At 58.9% G+C, this 18,703-nt stretch overlaps 2 protein-coding genes across 6 annotated transcripts; one reads left to right on the top strand and one right to left on the bottom strand.

Moving 5' to 3' along the window:
- Window positions 1–322: 322 nt before the first annotated feature.
- On the top strand, window positions 323–17,203 carry AGBL5 (AGBL carboxypeptidase 5). 5 transcript variants are annotated; one of them, XM_061461207.1, is made up of 15 exons: window positions 326–651; window positions 904–1,075; window positions 2,129–2,295; window positions 3,574–3,751; window positions 4,932–5,110; window positions 5,762–6,317; window positions 7,848–8,017; window positions 10,727–10,862; window positions 11,128–11,318; window positions 11,910–12,118; window positions 15,668–15,783; window positions 16,055–16,098; window positions 16,254–16,402; window positions 16,581–16,669; window positions 16,809–17,203. In XM_061461207.1, the coding sequence occupies exons 1-15, from the start codon at window positions 455–457 to the stop codon at window positions 16,875–16,877; spliced, it is 2,622 nt and encodes an 873-aa protein (XP_061317191.1). In that variant the 5' UTR covers window positions 326–454; the 3' UTR covers window positions 16,878–17,203. The 5 variants fall into 5 exon arrangements, with proteins under 5 accessions (XP_061317190.1, XP_061317189.1, XP_061317192.1 ...); XM_061461206.1 differs by having other exon boundaries at window positions 323–651; window positions 11,913–12,118; window positions 16,581–17,203; XM_061461205.1 differs by having other exon boundaries at window positions 324–651; window positions 16,581–17,203.
- OST4 (oligosaccharyltransferase complex subunit 4, non-catalytic) lies at window positions 17,152–17,484 on the bottom strand. The gene has a single exon (XM_061461269.1). The coding sequence runs from the start codon at window positions 17,436–17,438 to the stop codon at window positions 17,325–17,327; it is 114 nt and encodes a 37-aa protein (XP_061317253.1). The 5' UTR covers window positions 17,439–17,484; the 3' UTR covers window positions 17,152–17,324.
- Between the last annotated feature and the right edge of the window lie 1,219 nt (window positions 17,485–18,703).

Here is an 18,703-nt window from a genome sequence, read left to right as displayed (position 1 = left end):
CCGTGTGCGCGAGTGTACATAGAGATGTATGTGCCTGTGTCCATGTATGTGTACGTATTGGAGTTGTGCACGTGTATATGGGTGTGCTTGTGTGCGTACGTGTGCCTATGCATGTGTTCTTACGCACATGTGTGCATGTACACATGGTTTTATGTACATGTATGTATGTATGGGTGTGCGCATACACGTGTGTGCTACGCATGTGTGAGCACACGTGTGCAGACACAGACGTGCCCGCGACCTCCCAGCCTGGAGGCGTGGCTAGCGGTGGGGGTGTGGCCAGGACGGGGGCGCTGTCCAACGAGCGGGTGCGCTGTTGGGGGGCGGTGAGCCAATGGGCGGTGGCGTTGCTGTTGCTAGGCTGCGCGGCGGGCCGGGCTTGGGCCGTGGCGGGCCGGGCCGGGCCTGGGCCAGGCAGGACGGCGGGGCAAGGCGATGAGCGGGCTCGGCAGCCATGGAGATCCGCTGCGGGGGGCTGCTCTTCAGCTCCCGCTTCGACTCTGGCAATCTGGCTCGTGTCGAGCAGGTGGAGCCGCTCGGGGCGGGGGGCGGCCCCGCGGCCTGGGGCACCGCCCTCCCCGCCGCCGACTATGAGTTCAATGTGTGGCTGCAGCCTGACTGTGCCCAAACCGAGTACGAGAATGCTAACAGGTACCGGCGGGGCCGGGGGCTGAGGAGACAGGGGAGAAGGGCAGGCTGGCGGGGTTGAGGGCCCCAGGGGGCTGGTGCGGAGGAGGGGGAAGGCACTGACCGTGGAGCTGGAGGGGGGGGGTCTGGGAGCCTGTGCCCCGACCAGGGTCTGACGGGTTCCTGGCGTGCGGGGTGGCCGATGAGGGCCGGGGGTGTACGGTGGACTCAGGCACCCCAGGGCAGGGGCTGACCCCGCGGTGCCGCCCGCTGCAGGTCCTGGTTCTACTTCAGCGTGCGGGGGGGTGCTCCGGGGAAGGTGATCAAGCTGCACATCGTGAACATGAACAAGCAGAGCCGGCTGTACTCCCAGGGCATGTCCCCCTTCGTGCGGACCCTGCCGGTGCGGCCTCGCTGGGAGCGCATCCGGGAGCGGCCCAGCTTCGAGGTACGGGTGCTAGGGCTGGGGGATGTCCTGAGGGCCCTGAAGCTGGTAACAGGCAGTGAGAAGAACCTGGGTTTGAGGGGATCGCACTGGGGACACGGACATCTCTCGCTCACCAGTGACCTCCAGCCTGTGGCAGGGCAGAATGAGGTTGGGAGAGCTGTTTTGTACTTTGGCAGCCCCGTGGGAGAGGTTGGGGTTTGGGGATAGTGTCAGAGCCCCTTCCCAGGGCTGAGTACTCAGGAGAGGAGGAGCTGGGGGACCCCAGAACTGTGCTGGAAGCACTCCTGGTGCTTCCCTTCCCTTTTGTCAGCTCTTTGTGATGAGCTGTCGGGGTGTTGGTGCCCCTGTGAGAGGAATGGCTTGGGGATAGAGCCCAAGGAACTGCAGATAGCAGGAATAGCCATGACCACAGCTGATCCTTGCAGCCCTATTAAGCTGTTTAGGCCCAGAACAGGGGTTTGCTCGTTCTGGCACTTTCTGTCTGTGGTCTGGCAGGAGCTGCCCTGGGGAGAGTCACTTGTGGGTGCCCTGGGTCATCCCTGCACGATGCCTACTGCTGTGGGGGGCAACAACCCCCCTGGCATGCCTCCAGTTCTGTCCCATGGAACAGGGGCCAGAGAGTCTCCCATCCCTGCCAAAAGACCTGACAACGCTTGATTTGACCTGTGCCAGCACCAGGGAGAGATGCAATGTGCAGATGAGCTTTGCAGTTCTCATTAACTTTATGAAGTGTCCCACATTAGAGCGTTACTCAGTCTTTGAGGGCTGGTGGCTGCCAGGATTAAGAGGAATTCCTGGCTTGTCCCCAAAGGTTTTGTTGTCTCTTCAGGGACCTATGTGCAGTATGGGGGGGGAGTGTGCATGTGGGACCAAAAAGCTAGCCTGGCATGTGGGGGGATGTGAACAAAGCTGGCTGGGAGCATGGCTTTGCTTCCTGTGTGCCCAGAGAAGGGCAAGAAGCTGCAGGCATGGTGCGGCTGTGGGTGCATGGACTCAGCGGCTGCTCCTGGGGCTGCCGTGCCTTCGCTCAGCTCTGCTTTGTGTCCATCCCAGATGGTGGAGACGCAGTTTGTGCTGTCCTTCGTGCACCGCTTCCTGGAGCACCGCGGGGCCACCACCTACTTTGCCTTCTGCTACCCCTTCTCCTACACGGAGTGCCAGGAGATGCTGGCGCAGCTGGACAGCCGTTTCCAGGAGTGCCGGCACATGTCTCCTAGCAGGTGCGCTCTCCCTGCGCCTGGCCCTGTCCTGCTGGGCTGTGTCGCTGCTGCAGAAGCATGATGGTGTCCACCTCGAGGTCTCTGGGCCCCCCAACTCTCCCTGGCATCCACGTGGGCTTTGCTTCTCTGGACCCCAGCTCCACAGCTTCAGCAGCTTCCCCCAAGCATGTGCTTCCAAGGGGTTCCAGAGGGTCTTTGGGCCAGATCACACTGGCATTCCTAAGAGCAGGTATCCACCAGGTGGGAGAGGCTGAGGGGCAGCCCTTGGTTTGAGGAGAGGAGATTATCAGAAGTCAATATCTCAATTGCTTTCTCCCTCCTGGCTGCATGGAGATCCAGGCATCAGCTCCTGCTGCTCCCTTCCTCTGCAACTGCTGCACTGGGCTCTTTGTGGATTGGTCTAGGAAGCTCCCCTAGTCTCAGAAGTCCGAGGAGAGCTTAGTTCCGGCTGAGGGGTAGAGGGCAGAGCCAGTCTTCAGGTATCTCTGTGGAGAGCTTTCTTCTGCAGCCCCTCTTGGCCCTGGAGGCTTTCCAAACCTCCAGCAGCACCAGAATCATAATCCGTTTTCTTATACAGGAATTCATTCTTAAATTGTCATGTGGTAGTGAACGGTGAGAAGTTCAAAACCTGGCAGTCTTGACAGTGCTATTGCAGTGTCTGCAGGTCAAACTCACCTGCTGGAGTGAAGCCCCTGAGCCACTCAGGCTGGTGGCAGGGCTGGGTGATCCCCAACCAACCCCTGCTGCAGGAGGCCCCAGCTCCCTCAGCACGGCGGGATCTGCTGGAGTCCAGCTTGGGCTGTCAGCACTGCAAGGTGGGTCATGCTTCTGTTTGCATGCCATCATTGCATCCAAGCCCCAGGTCCAATGCTGGTCCTGGCTGTTTGTCTCGTGCTGAGGCTGTGGTGACCCTGTGCAGACCTTGCTGGGGCTGCCAAGGGCCAGGGGTTATCAATCAGGGGTTATTTCCCCACCTGACTGGTCTTGTGTTGTGACTGGGATGACCTGGTCAGTCCTGGTTGACTTGGGGGTGGTGAACCCTCAGGGAGCAGAGCAAGCACAGACACATGTGGTCCCAGAGAGGCAGCTAGAGGCAGAGTTTGGGCTGTAGGTGTGGAGAGCATCCACTGACCAGCTCCTTAAGGACACCACCAGCAACATCCCTAGCTGAGGCTCAGCACCCTGGCCCTTGCTCTCCAGCCCAGCAGCACACTCAGCTGCTCACTTCCCTGAAGGGGAGGCTCTGACCTGCACTGATCATCTCCCCTCACCCTACAGCCCCCTTGACTCTGTCTATTACCACCGGGAGCTGCTCTGCCATTCCCTGGACAAGCTGCGAGTAGACCTGCTCACCATCACCTCCTGCCACGGCATGCTGGAGAAACGGGAGCCCCGGCTGGATAAGCTCTTCCCAGATACCGCCACACCCCGGCCTCGCCGCTTCGCAGGGAAGAGGGTGAGCTGCTGCGCCAGCTTCAGGGCTGTGCTGGGGACGGTGTGTGGCCAGCAGCTCCCTGTGCTGGGAGCTTGCTGCCACCTTCAGGTGTCTGATGTGAAAGGTGGTGTGTCCTGAATGCTGGGTGGAGTGCAAAGAGTATTTTAATAGCTTTAAACTGACAGAGGGGAGATTTACATGAGCTCTTAGGCAGAAGTTCTTCCCTGTGAGGGTGGTGAGGCCCTGGCACAGGTTTCCCAGAGAAGCTGTGGCTGCCCCATCTCTGGCAGTGTTCAAGGCCAGGTTGGATGTGGCTTGGAGCAACCTGCTGTAGTGGAAGGTGTCCCTTCCCATGGTAGGGATTGGAACTGGATGAGCTTTAAGGTCCCTTCTAACCCAAACCACTCTGTGATTCAATGATTCTATGAGTAGGGAGTCTGTGAGATCCCATGTCAAGGCGCAGAAGCCTGCCAGGAGCATCTGCAGCATCTCAGCACCATGAAATGCCTTCTGGTAGCACCATGCGCCTGTTCCTCTGGGCAAAAATGAGCATCTCATTGTCTAGAGGTTTGCTCTGTTCTCCTTCTAGCTGTGTTGCTCCATTAAGCTATGAAGGAATTGATGGAAGTGCTGTGCATGTACTTGGGGTGTCAGCCCCCACTGCCGTGGCTGCGGCCTGTTTGCCAGGAACAGGACAAGCAGGGAGCTCCCTCTGATGCTGCACAGAGCTGGGATGGGCAGCCAGGAGGATGTGGGTGTATCCCTGCTGAGCAGCTCCTGCCAAGAGAAGGACTCTTCAGGATGTGCTTTGTGTTACCCTGCAGCCAGGCTTGTGCCCTGCTGTGCAGGATCACTCAGGGCTTTCCCCTGGGGGCTCATCTGTGCCTATGCTCTGGTTCCTCCTGGCAGCAGGCTGCAGGGCTCTGGCCCTTTGGTCTCATGCAGGGATATGCAGCCTTATTTCAAGCAGGACTTAGGAGAGGCACTGGGCAAAGAAGCCACTGAAAACTCTTGCATTGCCGTGCCAGTACTGAGCTGTCTACTCTATGTACAGGTCTTGGCTCCATCTCAGGCACCACAATGCCTGGCTGCAGACCAGGAGCTGCCCCAGGGAGTGATTGGCACCTTGGCAAAGCCATTGCAGCATCACTGCAGAGGCAGGAACCTGCTCCTCATTCCTCACCTGTCTGTTTACCCCCAGGTGTTTTTCTTGAGCAGCAGAGTCCACCCAGGAGAAACACCCTCCAGCTTCGTCTTCAACGGCTTCCTGGACTTTATCCTGCGTGAGGAGGACCCCCGTGCCCAGATGCTGAGGCGGATGTTCGTCTTTAAGCTCATTCCCATGCTGAACCCTGATGGGGTGGTGCGAGGCCACTATCGGTGAGTGAGCATGGGCCAGGGTCCAAGCTGGCCCATTCGCTCCTGTTTGGAGCCTGCTGTGTGTTTCATGGTGGCTGGGAAGAACAGGTCCACAATCCAGGCTCTCCCTGTTCCTCGCTGGGATCTCTGGTGAGGTCTTGGGGCTGCTGTTGCCTGTGTATGTCACCTCCCAGGTCAGGGCTTTCTTGCTTCAGGGAGCAGCACTGCCCTGTGCCTTTGAGGCACTGAGGTGCTGCCCTGTCCTGGCTGTCCTGGCATGTTGGAGCTGGGCTGGCTCCAGGGAGCAGGGAGATCACTCGGGGCTCTGTCTCACTGTGGCAGGTGCCCCTCCAGAAGAGAGGTTCTTGGCTGCTCTGGGGCAGAGTCTCTGCCCACTTGGCCAGGATAGAGCCCAAAGCGTCAGCCATTACCAACCCAGGGAGGTTGTGAATGCTCCATCCCTGGCAGTGTTCAAGACCAGGTTGGATGAGGCCTTGGGTGATATGGTTTAGTGTGAAGTGTCCCTGCCCACGGCAGGGGGGTTGGAACTTGATGATCTTAAGGTCCTTTCCAACCCTAACTATTCTATGATTCCAAGACAAGGTCAGTCTGCCTTCACAGAATGGATGGTGCTGCACAAAGGACCTTACATCTCCTCTGTTCTTGCAACAGAACTGACTCCCGTGGGGTAAACCTGAACCGCCAGTATCTCAACCCTGATGCCGAGCTGCACCCCGCAGTGTATGGAGCCAAAGCCATCCTCCTGTACCACCACGTTCACAGCCGTGTCCTACCAGGCTCTCCCGACTGGAGGACGTACATCTCCCCACTCGGTACCAGCTCATTAAGCACAAAATCCTACAACCATTCCATCCACAGCAGCACCCTGTCCTCACAGGCAGCCCTCTCGGAGCTGGAGAAAGCCAATAACCTCCACAACTCACCCAGGGCCTGGCGTGCCAGCATGTACTTCAGCCCCTCTCAGGAAGCCCAGCTCCCGGGAGTGCTGCCCTCCCACCAGGGCAGCAAAGACCCGGCTGTCTGGATTCTCTCTTCGAGCTGCACCTTAGAGCACTGTGAGGAGGAAGCCCAGAGGCCTCCAACACCTCTCCCTGAAGCCATCCCACCCCAGGACAGTGGGCTGGCCTACTACGTTGATCTCCACGGGCATGCCTCCAAGCGTGGCTGCTTCATGTATGGCAACAGTTTCAGTGATGAAAATGATCAGGTGAGGGCAGGAAATAAGAGTATGGAGGTGGCAGTGCAAGCTGGGACCCCCTCGCTGCCCTGCCCCGTTCCCAGTCTTCCGAACATTCCTCCCCACTGCTGGGAGGGGGGTGGGAGCTCCCTGTCAGGATAGGGCTGGTGCACCTCAGGCCTACTTTGCCTTCTGTGCCCAGGGGGTGGTGTGTAAGTGTGTGTACTGTTCTCCTCCTCCTCTTCCTCCTCTCCCAGGCCTGTGTCTGGAATGGCAGCAGCAGGTCATAGAATGACAGGTTGGAAGGGACCTCAAGGATTGTCTGGTCCGACCTTTCTAGGCAAAGCAGGACCTAGACTTGATGACCCAGCACCCTGTTTAGACAATCTTAACAGTGTCCAATGCTGGGGAATCCACCAGTTCCCTGGGGATATTATTCCAGGGGATGGTTTTACTCATTGTGCAAAATTGTCCTTTTGTATCTGGTCAGAATCTCTCTGTTAGTAACTTGTGCCCATCGCCCATTATCTTTCCCATGTGACTCCTTGTAAAAGGGGGATTCTCTCTTTTCTTTGTAGCCACCCTTTAAATATTGGAACATGGGGATAAGGTCTCCCCTCAACCTTCTTTTCTCCAGGCTGAACAAGCTCAGCTCTCTCAGCCTTTCCTCACGTGGCTGCCCAGTTCTCAGCTCATCTCTGTGGCCCTTCTCTGGAACTCTCCAGCACGTCCATATCTTGTTTTTTTGTACGGTGGGAATCAAAACTGGACATGATATTCCCAGTGGACAATGCTGAGTGGGACAGTGACATTTTTATTTCTACTGGTGATGTCCTTGTTGATGTTCCCCAGCATTCTGTTGGTTTTCTTTGCGGTGGCTGCACACTGTTCACCCCTTTTCCCAGGTGCAAGACTCTTGTCCTTGAACTCCATAAGGTTCTTCTTAGCCAACTCTTCCAGCCTGTCCAGGTCATCCTGCAAGGTGGCTCTCCCTTCCAAAGTGTCTACTTCCCCAGTCAGTTTGGGATCATTGGGAGGCTTCATCAGGGTACATTTGATCCCATTTTTCCAGATCTTTTATGAAGACACTGAGCAGCATCGGGCCCAGTATCTATCCCTGGGGGACCCCCCTGGTGACAGAGAAGGAGCTGTTTACCACCACCTTCGGGAAGCAGCCAGTCAGCCAGTTTCCACACAAGCACACAGAAACTTGGTTGGACCATAACATATTGGTTCTGGCTTTCACCCTGGGGAGCTAGCATGGACAGGACAGAGGAGCTGCCCCTTCCTCTCCTGTGGAAGAGCTATGCTGCCAGGCCCCTTGCTACCCATAAGCAGGTTGTGGGAGAGCCCAGCTTCTGCCTCTCGCTGCTGGAGATGGGCAGAGGGCAGGCAGCATTCCCCAGGGAAGGGCTTGAGCTTGTGAGACACTGAAATTGGGCAGAGCAGGCATAGCTGACACCCCAGCACATCCCAGAACTTGGTACTGGTTGTGCTGTAACAGGAGGGACAGCCATGGACCCTCCCTAAGTCATCCGTGTGCCCCTCTGTGCATCGCAGGTGGAGAACATGCTCTTCCCCAAACTCATCTCCTTGAACTCACCTTACTTTGACTTCATGGGCTGCAACTTCTCGGAGAAGAACATGTATGCCAAAGACAAGCGGGACGGGCAGTCAAAGGAGGGTAGCGGGCGAGTGGCCATCTACAAAGCCCTGGGGATCATCCACAGGTAGGCAAACCTCTGTATGCTCACAGAGCGTCCATGCCAGCTGCTCTGGCTGGCTCACATCTGTTGTGGAAGAGGGAAAAGTGTCCTGCTGGATGCAGGATGTTAAGGAAAGTTGAACCTGGTTCTGGGGGGCAGCCATGTCCTGCACAGCCCTCTGGTGAGGGTGGGACTGGCTGAGAGGAGCACTGGATGCTCAGTGTGCACAGAAGGTGTTACAAATGTTTATTGCATTGAGCTGATTCTCCTAAAATATTAAGTATGAACTCCCCCGCTTCTCAGTTTCATAGGTTTTAGTATTCTATGTGAAAAAAAATCGTCCCACAGCAAAAGCTAATACTGGCAAAAGGGTGAAGAGTTCACCAGTTCATCCTGGCCTTGAGGCCAGGACTCGGCTGTGCCAGACACTGCCACATTCCTGTGCCACCAGTGGTGTTCTGCTTCATAGAATCACAGAATGGTTTGGGTTGGAAGGAACCCTAAAGCTCATCCAGTTCCAACCCCCTGCCATGGGCAGGGACACCTTCCACTAGAGCAGGTTGCTCCAAGCCCCTTCCAACCTGGCCTTGAACACTGCCAAGGATGGGGCAGCCACAGCTTCTCTGGGGAACCTGTGCCAGGGCCTCACCACCCTCAGAGAGAAGAACTTCTTCCTCAGATCTCATCTCAATCTCCCCTCTGTCAGTTCAAAGCCATTCCCCCTTGGCCTGTCCCAACATACCCTTGTAAAGGACAAGATTCACAGCCTAGCTCCTCCTCCTCCCATACCCTCCATCTCTTCACGTCCCTCCTGCAGCTGCTCTGGCTTCATGTCATCACTCTCATAGAACTCTTATGCACGACTTCCCAGAAGGAATTCTTTTATTTCCTAGATGTTTATATTCATATTGAGCTGTAATTAAAGCCTGTTGAGTTGCAATGGGCTCTACTTCCCCAGACTTTGCACGCAAGATTGCCATGCAAGATTGCAGCCTCAACCACTCTGTGATTCAGTGAGTTGAAGATATTTACGTGATCCACAGCAGCTACACGCCTCCCTCTAGCAACAGATGGGATATTTTTGGCCTGTTGTGGTTGCTGGGAACGTAAAAATGACTGAGGCAATCAGATCAACAGCCTGGCTTACCCTCTCCTGGCCCTGGCCAGATGCAGGTGCTGAGGGAAGAGTACGAAAAGCGTGTAATGCATCCGTAGTGGATGCTGCGTTTCCCACAAATCTGTGGTTTGAGGAAACGTGGGAGTAGTGCCAGGCTTCCTGCCAGCCCTGGACTTCCCCCAGAAACCCCCATATCCCTTCTGCAGACAGCTGCTCTCTGTGGGTGTGGTTCCATGGCTGGTGCTGGGCCAGGCTGCCAGCAGAGGCAGCGGCTCCGTGGCTCCTTTCTTGCCCCTATTTCCTCAGCACTCGCTGTGCACTTCTGCTGCTTCCCTGAGGGTCAGGAAGCGTCTGAACCACCTAAACCAGCCCTGCAGTAACAAATACCTGAGATTTTGAGGCTCAGGCTGCTGGTTTAGCTGCTTGTGTGGCTGTTTGCTGTTGCTAGCAGGGAAGAGCCCGTTGTTAATCCATCAGTGACACCCTGAAAAGGGGCAGGTGTCAGGAGGGCACTTGGTGCTTGTGCTGTGTCAAGCACATGCAGAGAAAGATGCTTGGGTTCTTGTTGGGCAGATGCAAGCTGTCCCACGTGATGGTGCTATTGCCCTTCTCTCCTTCATGCTCTAACAGGACTCGATTGGTAACATTCTGGGGACCAAGATCAGGCTGTCTGGCAGCTCTGTCCCTGGATTGTCATTTTTCAAAGAATCATCAAATGATTTGGGTTGGAAGAGACCTTAAAGCTCATTCAGTTCCAGCCCCCTGCCATGGGCAGGGACACTTTCTTGTATACCATGTTGCTCCAAGCCCAGTCCAACCTGGCCTTAAACACTACCGGAGATGGGGCAGCCACAGCTTCTCTGAGCAACCTGTGCCAGGGCCTCACAACCCCCACAGGGAAGAATTTTTCCCTAATTTAAATCTCACCTCTGCCAGTTTAAAACCTGTCCCTACAGGCCCTTGTAAAAAGTCCCTCTCCACATTTCTTGTAGGCCCCCTTTAGGTATTAGAAGACTGTTATAAGGTCTGCCCTGAGCCTCCTCTAGGCTGAAGAAGCCCAGCTCTCTCAGCCTGTCTCCATAGCAGAGGTGCTCCAGCCCTCAGGTCGTCTTTGTGGACATCCTCTGGACTCACACCAGCAGCTCCACATCCTTCTTATTTTGGGGCTCCAGAGCTGGACACAGGACTGCAGGTGGGGTCTCACCAGAGCAGAGGTGGAGAATCCCCTCTCTCAACCTGCTGCAGAACATGGTTGGTTTCTGGGCTGTTTTTTGACAACAGATGCGGTGTTTGGCTTTCTCCAGCCATCAGGGAACCTCTTCCTCCCTGTCACCTTTCAGAGATGGCCGAGTGAAGCCTCACAAAGGCCTCGCAGCCCCTCAGAACTCTTGGGTGCTACCTCTTGAGGCCTGTGGGCTCACATAGGTTGTGTTTCTCAGGAGATCCCTGACTCCATTATCTTCCTCTTCCGGTAGTTTCCTCCTGGAGCCCCATCTCCAGGCAGCAGGTCACAGCAAGAGCCCCAGCCATCAGGGTCTGAGGGGGACCCCAGACTTCTTCCAAGAGGAAGCAGCCATGGATCCACTCTGTAATGTGGGCTTCCTTCTGCTCCACAGCTACACACTGGAGTGCAACTACAACACGGGACGCTTTGTGAACACCATCCCTGTGGCCTGCCATGACAATGGGAGGGCCAGCCCACCGCCCCCCGCTGCCTTTCCCTCCAAATACACCGTGGAGTTGTTTGAGCAGGTGAGGGGGTTCCTGCCCATGGGAAGGGTGTCCTGCTTGGGGCTGCAGCGCCTCTAGTGCCTTCAGCAAGGGGCAGCGGGTCCCTGGGGCTGTGCTTGCCCTGCACATGCATGTGCAGAGAGAGATCCCTATGGGAACACTCCTCCATTGGAGCCTGTGAACAAGCTTGGGGTTTGTCTGTGATTTGGGGTTAGGTTTCCTTCAGAGGAAGGAGCTGCTGCTCCTTCATGGAGTCTTTCTCACCAGTTGCCTTCCCCCCTGACAGGTTGGGAGAGCCTTGGCTGTGGCAGCGCTGGACATGGCAGAGTGCAATCCCTGGCCCCGGATCATCCTTTCGGAGCACAGCTGCCTCAGCAACCTGCGAGCCTGGATGCTGAAGCACGTGCGCAGCATGAAGGGTGCCAGCGGGGGCCCATGGAGGAGAGGAGGTTCCAAGACTCCCCCCAGGAGCTCCATGTAAGTGCCTGATGCATTATGTGCTTATGGGCTGCAGGATAATACCAGTTAGAGATTATAAACGTGAGTTACCCAGCATCTACTGAGGCCATGGTGTATCTGCTTGCTGTTCTGCCTCGCTGGGGCCCATGCATGTCCATGCTGAGTTTGTGAGCTGCAGGTGTGGGTACCCTCAGCAATCAGGCACCACAGGCAAGAGTGGTGCACAGCCATGCAGGGGGAAGCTGTTCAGGATTCTCCTGCCCCAGTAACCTGGGAAGTGATTATGCTGTCCACATAGAGCAACAGCATCTCTTCTGCTTCCCCTCCTTCTCCCCAGATCAGACTGGGATGGAGGAGGGACTGGGAACTCTGCAACTGTGCTGCTGCCTTGACAGTGATATACAGCATGGGGGACTGGGGGCTGCAGCTGCTCAGGGACAGCCCCTTGTGATTTTCCCATCCCCAGCAGCTCACCAGCTGCTGGAGAGAAGTCCAGGGGTCTGATGGAGATGTTGTCTGCAGCAGCCTCACACTGCTGCAGGGGTTTGGTAGAGGAAGACCCTTCCCTTCAGAGCCGGTCTGAGTCTCCTATTCCTCATCCCCTTTCAGCAGGCTCTCCACCTCAAACTCCGATAACGCCCTGTCCCGCATAAGAAGCTTCAGCAATGGTACCAGTGGGAGCGGCAGCAGCCAGCAGGATTCACCACGGATCAAAGTCTCCCCCAGCTTCACCTTCAGCTGCAGCAGGCCCTTGGGTCTGGCTGCTGCGAGCCAGAGTCCTCTGAAGCGCAGCACCAGAGCCCCGGCACCAGGCAGAGGTAAGCTGGGCTGGGAGCCCCTCATGCACTTGATCCAGGACCTGTCAAGCTGCTGTGTGAAGCCACAGCCCTGAGGAGAGCTCTGTGCCAGTGTAACATGTGCTTTTACGTAATAAAAGTGGGTTTGTGCAGAAGAAGTACGTGTGAGCCACCATCCTGTCCCCTCAGAAGGGCCCTGGATGCCATGTGCAGCTCTCCTCTCTGTCACTAGCAAAGTAGCCCGGGCTGGGTCAGGACAGACACCACACAGCAAGACCCAGGGCTTCTCCTGCCTGGAGGTGGCCCAGCTGAGCCCTGCCCCACGGCTCTGCTCCCCTGGCTGGGTAGAGGATGCCCACTGCTTTGGGACCAGAGGGACTGTCCGCTAGTGGCTTCTGCAGAAGCTGGCATGTAAAACCTTGCTAGGGCCCCAGCCACTTGCAAGGCCTGTGGGATACACCAAAGTGCCTTTTTCCTTCCCAGGCACCTGCTGCACAGCGGCACATTGTGGCACATGACTCAAGTCATGGCGAGGCAGGCTGGCAATGCTGTAATTAGTCACTAGGCCCTTTGAATGTGCATCAAGTCCTGTCCTGGTGGGGGCCGACTGGCAGCACCAAGCTGCCTGCAGAGCTGGGAGACAGGCCCTGGTGAGCCCCATGGCTGCACTGTGTTCTGGCAGCAGGGGCTGCTGAAACAAAGCAAGGTGCTCCTGTGCCCCTGTGCCAGCTTTCTGGCTCTGGGGCAGGGACCTCAGCACTGATCGGGCCCCTTGGTGGTTTGGTGCTGCAGGGGAAGCTCCAGTGCCCTGCACTGCTCTGTGGGCTGGTCCCACAGGCTCCCAGTCTAAGCAGAGAGGCTTGACTGGGAGCCTCAGTCTGCTGTGGGGCTGGTTGGCTCAGAGCCCGGAGAGGGAAGGTGTGTGAGCGAAGGGCCATTTCCAGGGGTGAGGGGCTGCCTGCGTGACTGGTGTGAGTGTTGCTGTGATTGTGCCGAGGGTCTGCGTTCTGGTGCTGCTCTGGGGAAGAGCCAGCTGCATTTCCCACTGTCAGCTTCCTTCTCTTGCTCCACCTGTGTTCCTTGCGTTGCTTCGTCCCCTGTGTTTGCTTGCCAACACTGTAGTGTCTGTGTCTCATCTGCCATGAGAACATGGCAGGGAGGAAATAAACAGTTTGTGTTCTCATGGGCACGTTGTAATGCCTGGTCCTTCTGCCGTGCATGCTGGGCCCCAGAGCCCAGGGGAGCAGCCCACTGACACGATCCCCACTGCTAGGAAGTCAGTGACAGTTGGGCACATGAGCAGGAAGTGACCTTTTGAGGAGCTGGAAGGGAAGAGCTCATCTCAGTAGGGCAGATCAGTGGTGTTCTGCCTCCCTCATCTGTGTTCTCTGCTTCCTGGCTGCCAGCGTGGCATCCCTTGGCAAGGGGCATAACGGCCAGCAGAGCTGAGCACCTGGTGGGATGTGATCTTGGAACTGAGATGTGGCTCTTCTGTCCCTGCCCTGGCATCACCTGACAGCGCTCCCTGCTGCCTCATCTGGGTCTTCCATGGCTCCCTGCATGCAAGAGGCCCGGCACTGCTGCGTCTGCACAGGGAAGTGCAGGCCAGGAATGCTTTGACCCCCCAGTTTTGTCTGTTGTTGCTGCTTTCCCACCAGTGGTGCCATCCTGGGGTGGTGCCAGGATGCTGTCACAGCTGCCAGGAAGGAACTGGGAATGCTCAGCCCTGGCTGCCACCAGCCAGGTGTGACAGGATAGGGGTTAAGTGGCACAGGATGAAGCCACTGCTCCTGAGCCATGTCTCATCCTTCCCCACCCTGTGCATGTGCTGCCCTGTGCACCTCTGCCTGTATGGGACAGGCAGGACATCCCCACAGGCCATGCCTAAGGGCAAGAGGAGGCTGCCTACCACTGGGGCCTGGTGGGACAGCTGGCCCAGAGTGATGGCCAGTCCGTTGGGGACTTGCTGCTTGGGATAGAGTCTGAAAAGCATCTGAGACGTGTCCCCGTCCCAGCTGCATCCTCTTTGCCTGGCAGGAAGACTCTTTCCTGGAGGGCCCATCCCACTATTCATGCGCTGTGCCAACTGGGCAGCCCTGGCCATGGTGGGGTCTGGTGTTCCCACAGACACAGTGGGTGTTCAGTGGTCAGCAGAGCTGCAGGCACTACCAGGCAGCTCTCATCTCCTTCCTTGCAGCTGCCCTGTCTGAGGAGCAGTGGAACTGGGGAGGGAAGGGCTGGGCCATGCAGTGGTGGGGCAGGAGCCATTTTCCCAGAGGGCTGCTCTGCCACGTTCAGACCCCCCCATGCTCCAGCCCGGAGTCCTGCGCAGTTCCTGCATTGGCCAAGCCCATGGACCAGGCTGGACCTGTTTTCTGCCCATCCTTGCAAATGCCAGGGTGAGGAGAGGGGTCTGTAGGACCCCACTGACCTTTCTGTGGCTGCCACTGGCCTTTGCTGGCTGGAGTTTGTCAACAAATTGTGCCGTTTCGGTTGTGACAAGATTAAGAGCTATTGAAAGTAAAGCCACCACCCTGAGCGAGTGCTTGTGTGTGTCACCAACCTGCCCCAGCATGGGCTTTGCAACAGTCCGACTCCTGTGTGGGGTCTTAACTCACTGTGGGGTTCCCCACGGTTCATTTGGGCATTTCACTGTTGTAAATGCTGTTGGGGGGACCTTTGTGTGTCCCCACAGGGCTAGTCCTGTTGAACACCAGCAGCATGGCCAGCCATGCCAAGGGCCAGTGCTCCGCATGCTGCCTGCTGGGCTTATCTCTCCAGTAGCAGGGCTCTATGCTTGCCCTGCACCTGCCCCAGGCTGCCCAGGAGCCTGGCTTTGCCACATCCTATGGAGGCGATGGGCACTTTCCCTGGGCCTGGTGCCCCCATCAGCCTCCTGGGTCTGCCTGGCACAGCTGGTTCAGAGCCCATTGCACCAGTGAGCATGAACCAGGATTGGGCCCTGGCTCCCCAGTCCTGCCTGTGCTGTCCCTACCCATCTCCTGCACTCCAGCACAGGCAGAAAGCACGGTCCTCGGCCACAGCCTTGTTCTGCGGTGACTGAGACGGGTGTCTGGTGCTGCTGCTTCTGGCTTCAGTTCCCACCAGCAGCCTTGGCCCCACGCTGAGTCGCTGAGTCCTGCCATGGTCCTTCCTGCTGGTACCTCAGCAGCTTCCAAAGCAGCTCCTCCCGCTCTTTGACTCTGGGGCTGCAACTCAGCAGCCTGGCCATGGCAAGGCCAGCAAGCAGCTCTGTCCCAGCTCTCCTGGCTAAAAGCACACACTGCAGTGGCCAGGAGCTCAGTGCATGGCTGCTGTGGTGCAGGGAATGGTGCCTGACTCAGTAGTGTGGGGATGCATCATGCCCATTGGCTGGGCACATACTCCAGTGTGGCTGTGGAGCTGCAGTGGCTCAGTGGTGCTGCCAGCACGTGTGTCCATGTGCCAACCCTGTCTTGTGCTGGCTCTGTGTGCTGAGCTCAGGCAGCCGCTGCCCTGCTGCAGCTCAGAGGCCCCTCACCACCCCAGTGTGTGCCCGGCACAGGCTGAGCTCTATTGTTTGTCACACAGGGACCCTGCCATTGGGCACCCAGACAGCACCAAGCACAGGCACCAGCCACGGTCCACGGAAGGCCCAGCAAGGTGCAGAAGAGCCGGTGGCTGATCATGGCCCAGCACGGCTGCAGGTACTGCAGGGTGCTGGGGGACTGCCCCATGGCTCTGGGGCTTCTGGGGGTAGTGGGGTAAGGAACGTGCAGGGACGCACACTGTGAGCTGTCATACCCTCTCTGTGGGGCTCCACCGGGAGCTTCTGCCCATCATGGACATTTCCCGAGCCTTACAGACAGCTGGGGCAAGGGGGAAGGCCCGGCTGGGTGGCTTTCTCCCCTGCAGCCATGGGGGGTTCCTGTGAGGAACTCCCTAGGTCACCGACCTATTCTCCTCTCCTCTTTATAGGTGATCCCCAGGAAGCTGGATGCCAGGAGGGCAGAGCAACCCGGGTAGGTGTGGAGGCACCCCACAGCATGGGGCACCCCTGAACTGGCCTAGAGCCCACGCTGACACAGGCAGCGGGACTGGAGATGCAGGGGGGGTGGGCAGAGGCACACCCACCCCAGCAGCAGCCACCTCAGGAGTGGCCCATGGGTCTCCGCAGGCGCCCACCACGCCCCAGCAGGATCCCCGTGCGGAGGAAAGGGGCAGTGACTGGGCAGAACCCACCAGGGCTCCACACCAACAGCACCACAGCCCACCAGGCCAGGACATTCAGCCGGGACAGGCCCCAGGCCTCACAGTTTCCACCAGGTAGGGCGCGGCATGGGGCTGTGGGGCCGCAGCACCCACTCGGTGCCCAGTGCAGGAGGGGAGCATCACCCCTAGGCATGGTGGGTGCCCTTGGTGTGCTGCATCAGGCCCAGGACCCCACAACCCCCAGGCCTGGGACAGCCCTAGTGGTGGCCAACACTAGTCCCTGTCCCTGCAGGGCTCTGCCCAGAGCCCCCTGCACTCCCCGAGGGCGTGCAGAGCGCCGAGGAACTCCTCCTGTGTGGGGACAAGGTCCTGCACCCCCAGGTACGGCCCTGCAGGGCTGCAGTGCGGACATGGGGACCCCTGCCCAGCTCTGCCCTATGCTGGCGGGGCCTGGGCAGAGGCGACAGTCCTGGGGAGGGGGCTCCAATCTCACTGCCCCAGCCCCTCTGCTCCCTCACAGCACCCAGCTGCAGGCCCTCCCTCGCTCAGCTCCTACCGGCAGCTCCTTTCGTTCTGCGCCGAAGCCTGACCGTGCTCTGGCACCCCGGATCCCCAGCGTGGGGCAGGGCTGGTCTCCCCCTGCCACGGGCCTTGGCCGGACTAAAGCTGTAGCAGTGCAGAGCCCTGTCTGCGGCCGCCGCACCACTCACCCCACACTGTGCCTACGTCTGGAGCGGCCACCGCTGCTGGCCCACAGCAGCTCCCAGTGATAGAAGGCTCCCACCGGGGACAGCCCCGCTCCTCCCCGCGGGACCGGCGGAGGAGCCTGGCACAGGAGGGAGGGATCAGGGATTTTTACATCACACGGTTTCGTATTGTATTACTGTGTTTCCGTTAAAGTTTGTTTGGAAGAAGCCGCGGCCTCTTGTCTCAGCGCAGCACCGCTCTGCTGTGGTTATCATGGAGCAGGGCAGCTGGGGCAGGTCTGCAGGTGAGCCAGTCTGGGGGTGCCGGTGCGGTGCATCCCCAGGCGGCCTCACTCCTGCTTCTTGGGGTTGTTGACGGCCACGTAATGGTAGAGCACGACGAGGAGGAAGAGCGACACGCCCAGCATGTTGGCGAAGATGGCGAGCTGCACGTCCGTGATCATCCTGCCGGGGGATCGCGCTGCCAGCCACGCTGGGACACCCCAGGAACCTCCAAAGACCCCAACCCCGCTGCGACCTCCCCAAGTACCCCAGTGCCCTGCCAGGACATGCCAAGGCACAGGCCACCCGCCCGGGATACCCCCGGGGCCCTCACTCCACTGGGACTCCTCCGCTCTGCCGGTGCTGCCCCACTGGGGCACGCCGGGACCCGCGCGGGGCAGAACTCCGGTACCGACACCCCCGTCCCTCGTACTCACGCGCCGCCGGTGCTGCCGCTACTGCCGCCACGTCTCCCTGCGCTTCGCGCGACTTCCGGTAGCGGGGGAACGGGCGGAGCTTCTTGGAGACGTCAGACCCGCCTCGGTCTCCGCGGTGACGTCACGGCCCGGTCCCTGCCACACTGTGACGTCACGGCCGGGCTGTGGCGCGGGGCTCTCCGCGCTGCAGTGACGTCACAGCTCCTGGCCCCTGTTGGAGCCCCCCCACTCGGGCCGCCACCACCGACACCATACAAGGCCGGGAGCGGGGCAGGGGGCGGGGCCTCGGGGAGGGCGCGGCCCAGGGCGGCCGGAGCTAATTATAGGTGCTGGAAGGGGGGGAGCGGGGACGGGAGCGTGTGGGGACCGCAGTGGGGCGTGCTTGGGGGTGCTGCTCCGTACTGGGCTTGATGTGGGCTGCGCAGCGCCCGCCTCACTGCCCCACTGAGCACTTACAGGGGTGACATTGCTCCCGCGGCTGGGGGCTGGGGACAGCCATGGCTTGCTGCCCGGCCAAGCACAGCCCAGACCCCCCGGCTCCACTTTACCCCTCCTCCCCCTCATCCCTCCCTCCCCCATCCAGCTGCCTGCAGCTGTTTGTGCTTAACCCACATCCAGCAGCCCTGGGGAGCGGCGGGTTCCCGCGCTGCTGTGCCAGGCCATGACGTCACCCCGGGGCTGGCGCCAAGGCGTGATGTCAGCGCAAGGTCATGACATCACTGTGTAGCCTGGGGAAGCCATGGTGTCACTGCAGGGCCCTGTCCGTGGCGAGACGGCCACTGTGTGTCATCACCTGCTCCTGGCTGGAACCTCACTCCCGTGGCCCTGGTGACCGCTGTCCCCAGCACAGTGCCATGGGGCTCAGCACCCACTGAGACATGGCACCAGCATGGGGCCACGGCAGTGTCAGGCACCCTGTGCCAGTACCCACAGCCTGGCCCAGGGAGCCCCAGGATGGAAACCCACAAGCACAGCCGTGGGCAAGCAGGAAAAGAGGGTGCAGCGGGGGA

This window comes from Pezoporus flaviventris, unplaced genomic scaffold, assembly GCF_033815535.1.
Source record: "Pezoporus flaviventris isolate CSIRO_AGI_PZ_B2104156 unplaced genomic scaffold, CSIRO_AGI_Pfla_v1 ptg000031l, whole genome shotgun sequence".
Lineage (NCBI taxonomy): Eukaryota > Metazoa > Chordata > Aves > Psittaciformes > Psittacidae > Pezoporus > Pezoporus flaviventris.
This window is presented reverse-complemented; position numbering and strand designations above follow the sequence as displayed.

Excerpts from the sequence above, each read along its gene's own strand:
- AGBL5 (XM_061461205.1), top strand. The coding sequence starts at position 455 with ATGGAGATCCGCTGCGGGGGGCTGCTCTTCAGCTCCCGCTTCGACTCT. Across the intron at positions 1,076-2,128 it reads GGGAGCGGCCCAGCTTCGAG|ATGGTGGAGACGCAGTTTGT; the intron begins GTACGGGTGCTA and ends TGTCCATCCCAG. Across the intron at positions 16,099-16,253 it reads AGGAGGGCAGAGCAACCCGG|GCGCCCACCACGCCCCAGCA; the intron begins GTAGGTGTGGAG and ends GGGTCTCCGCAG.
- OST4 (XM_061461269.1), bottom strand. The coding sequence starts at position 17,438 with ATGATCACGGACGTGCAGCTCGCCATCTTCGCCAACATGCTGGGCGTG.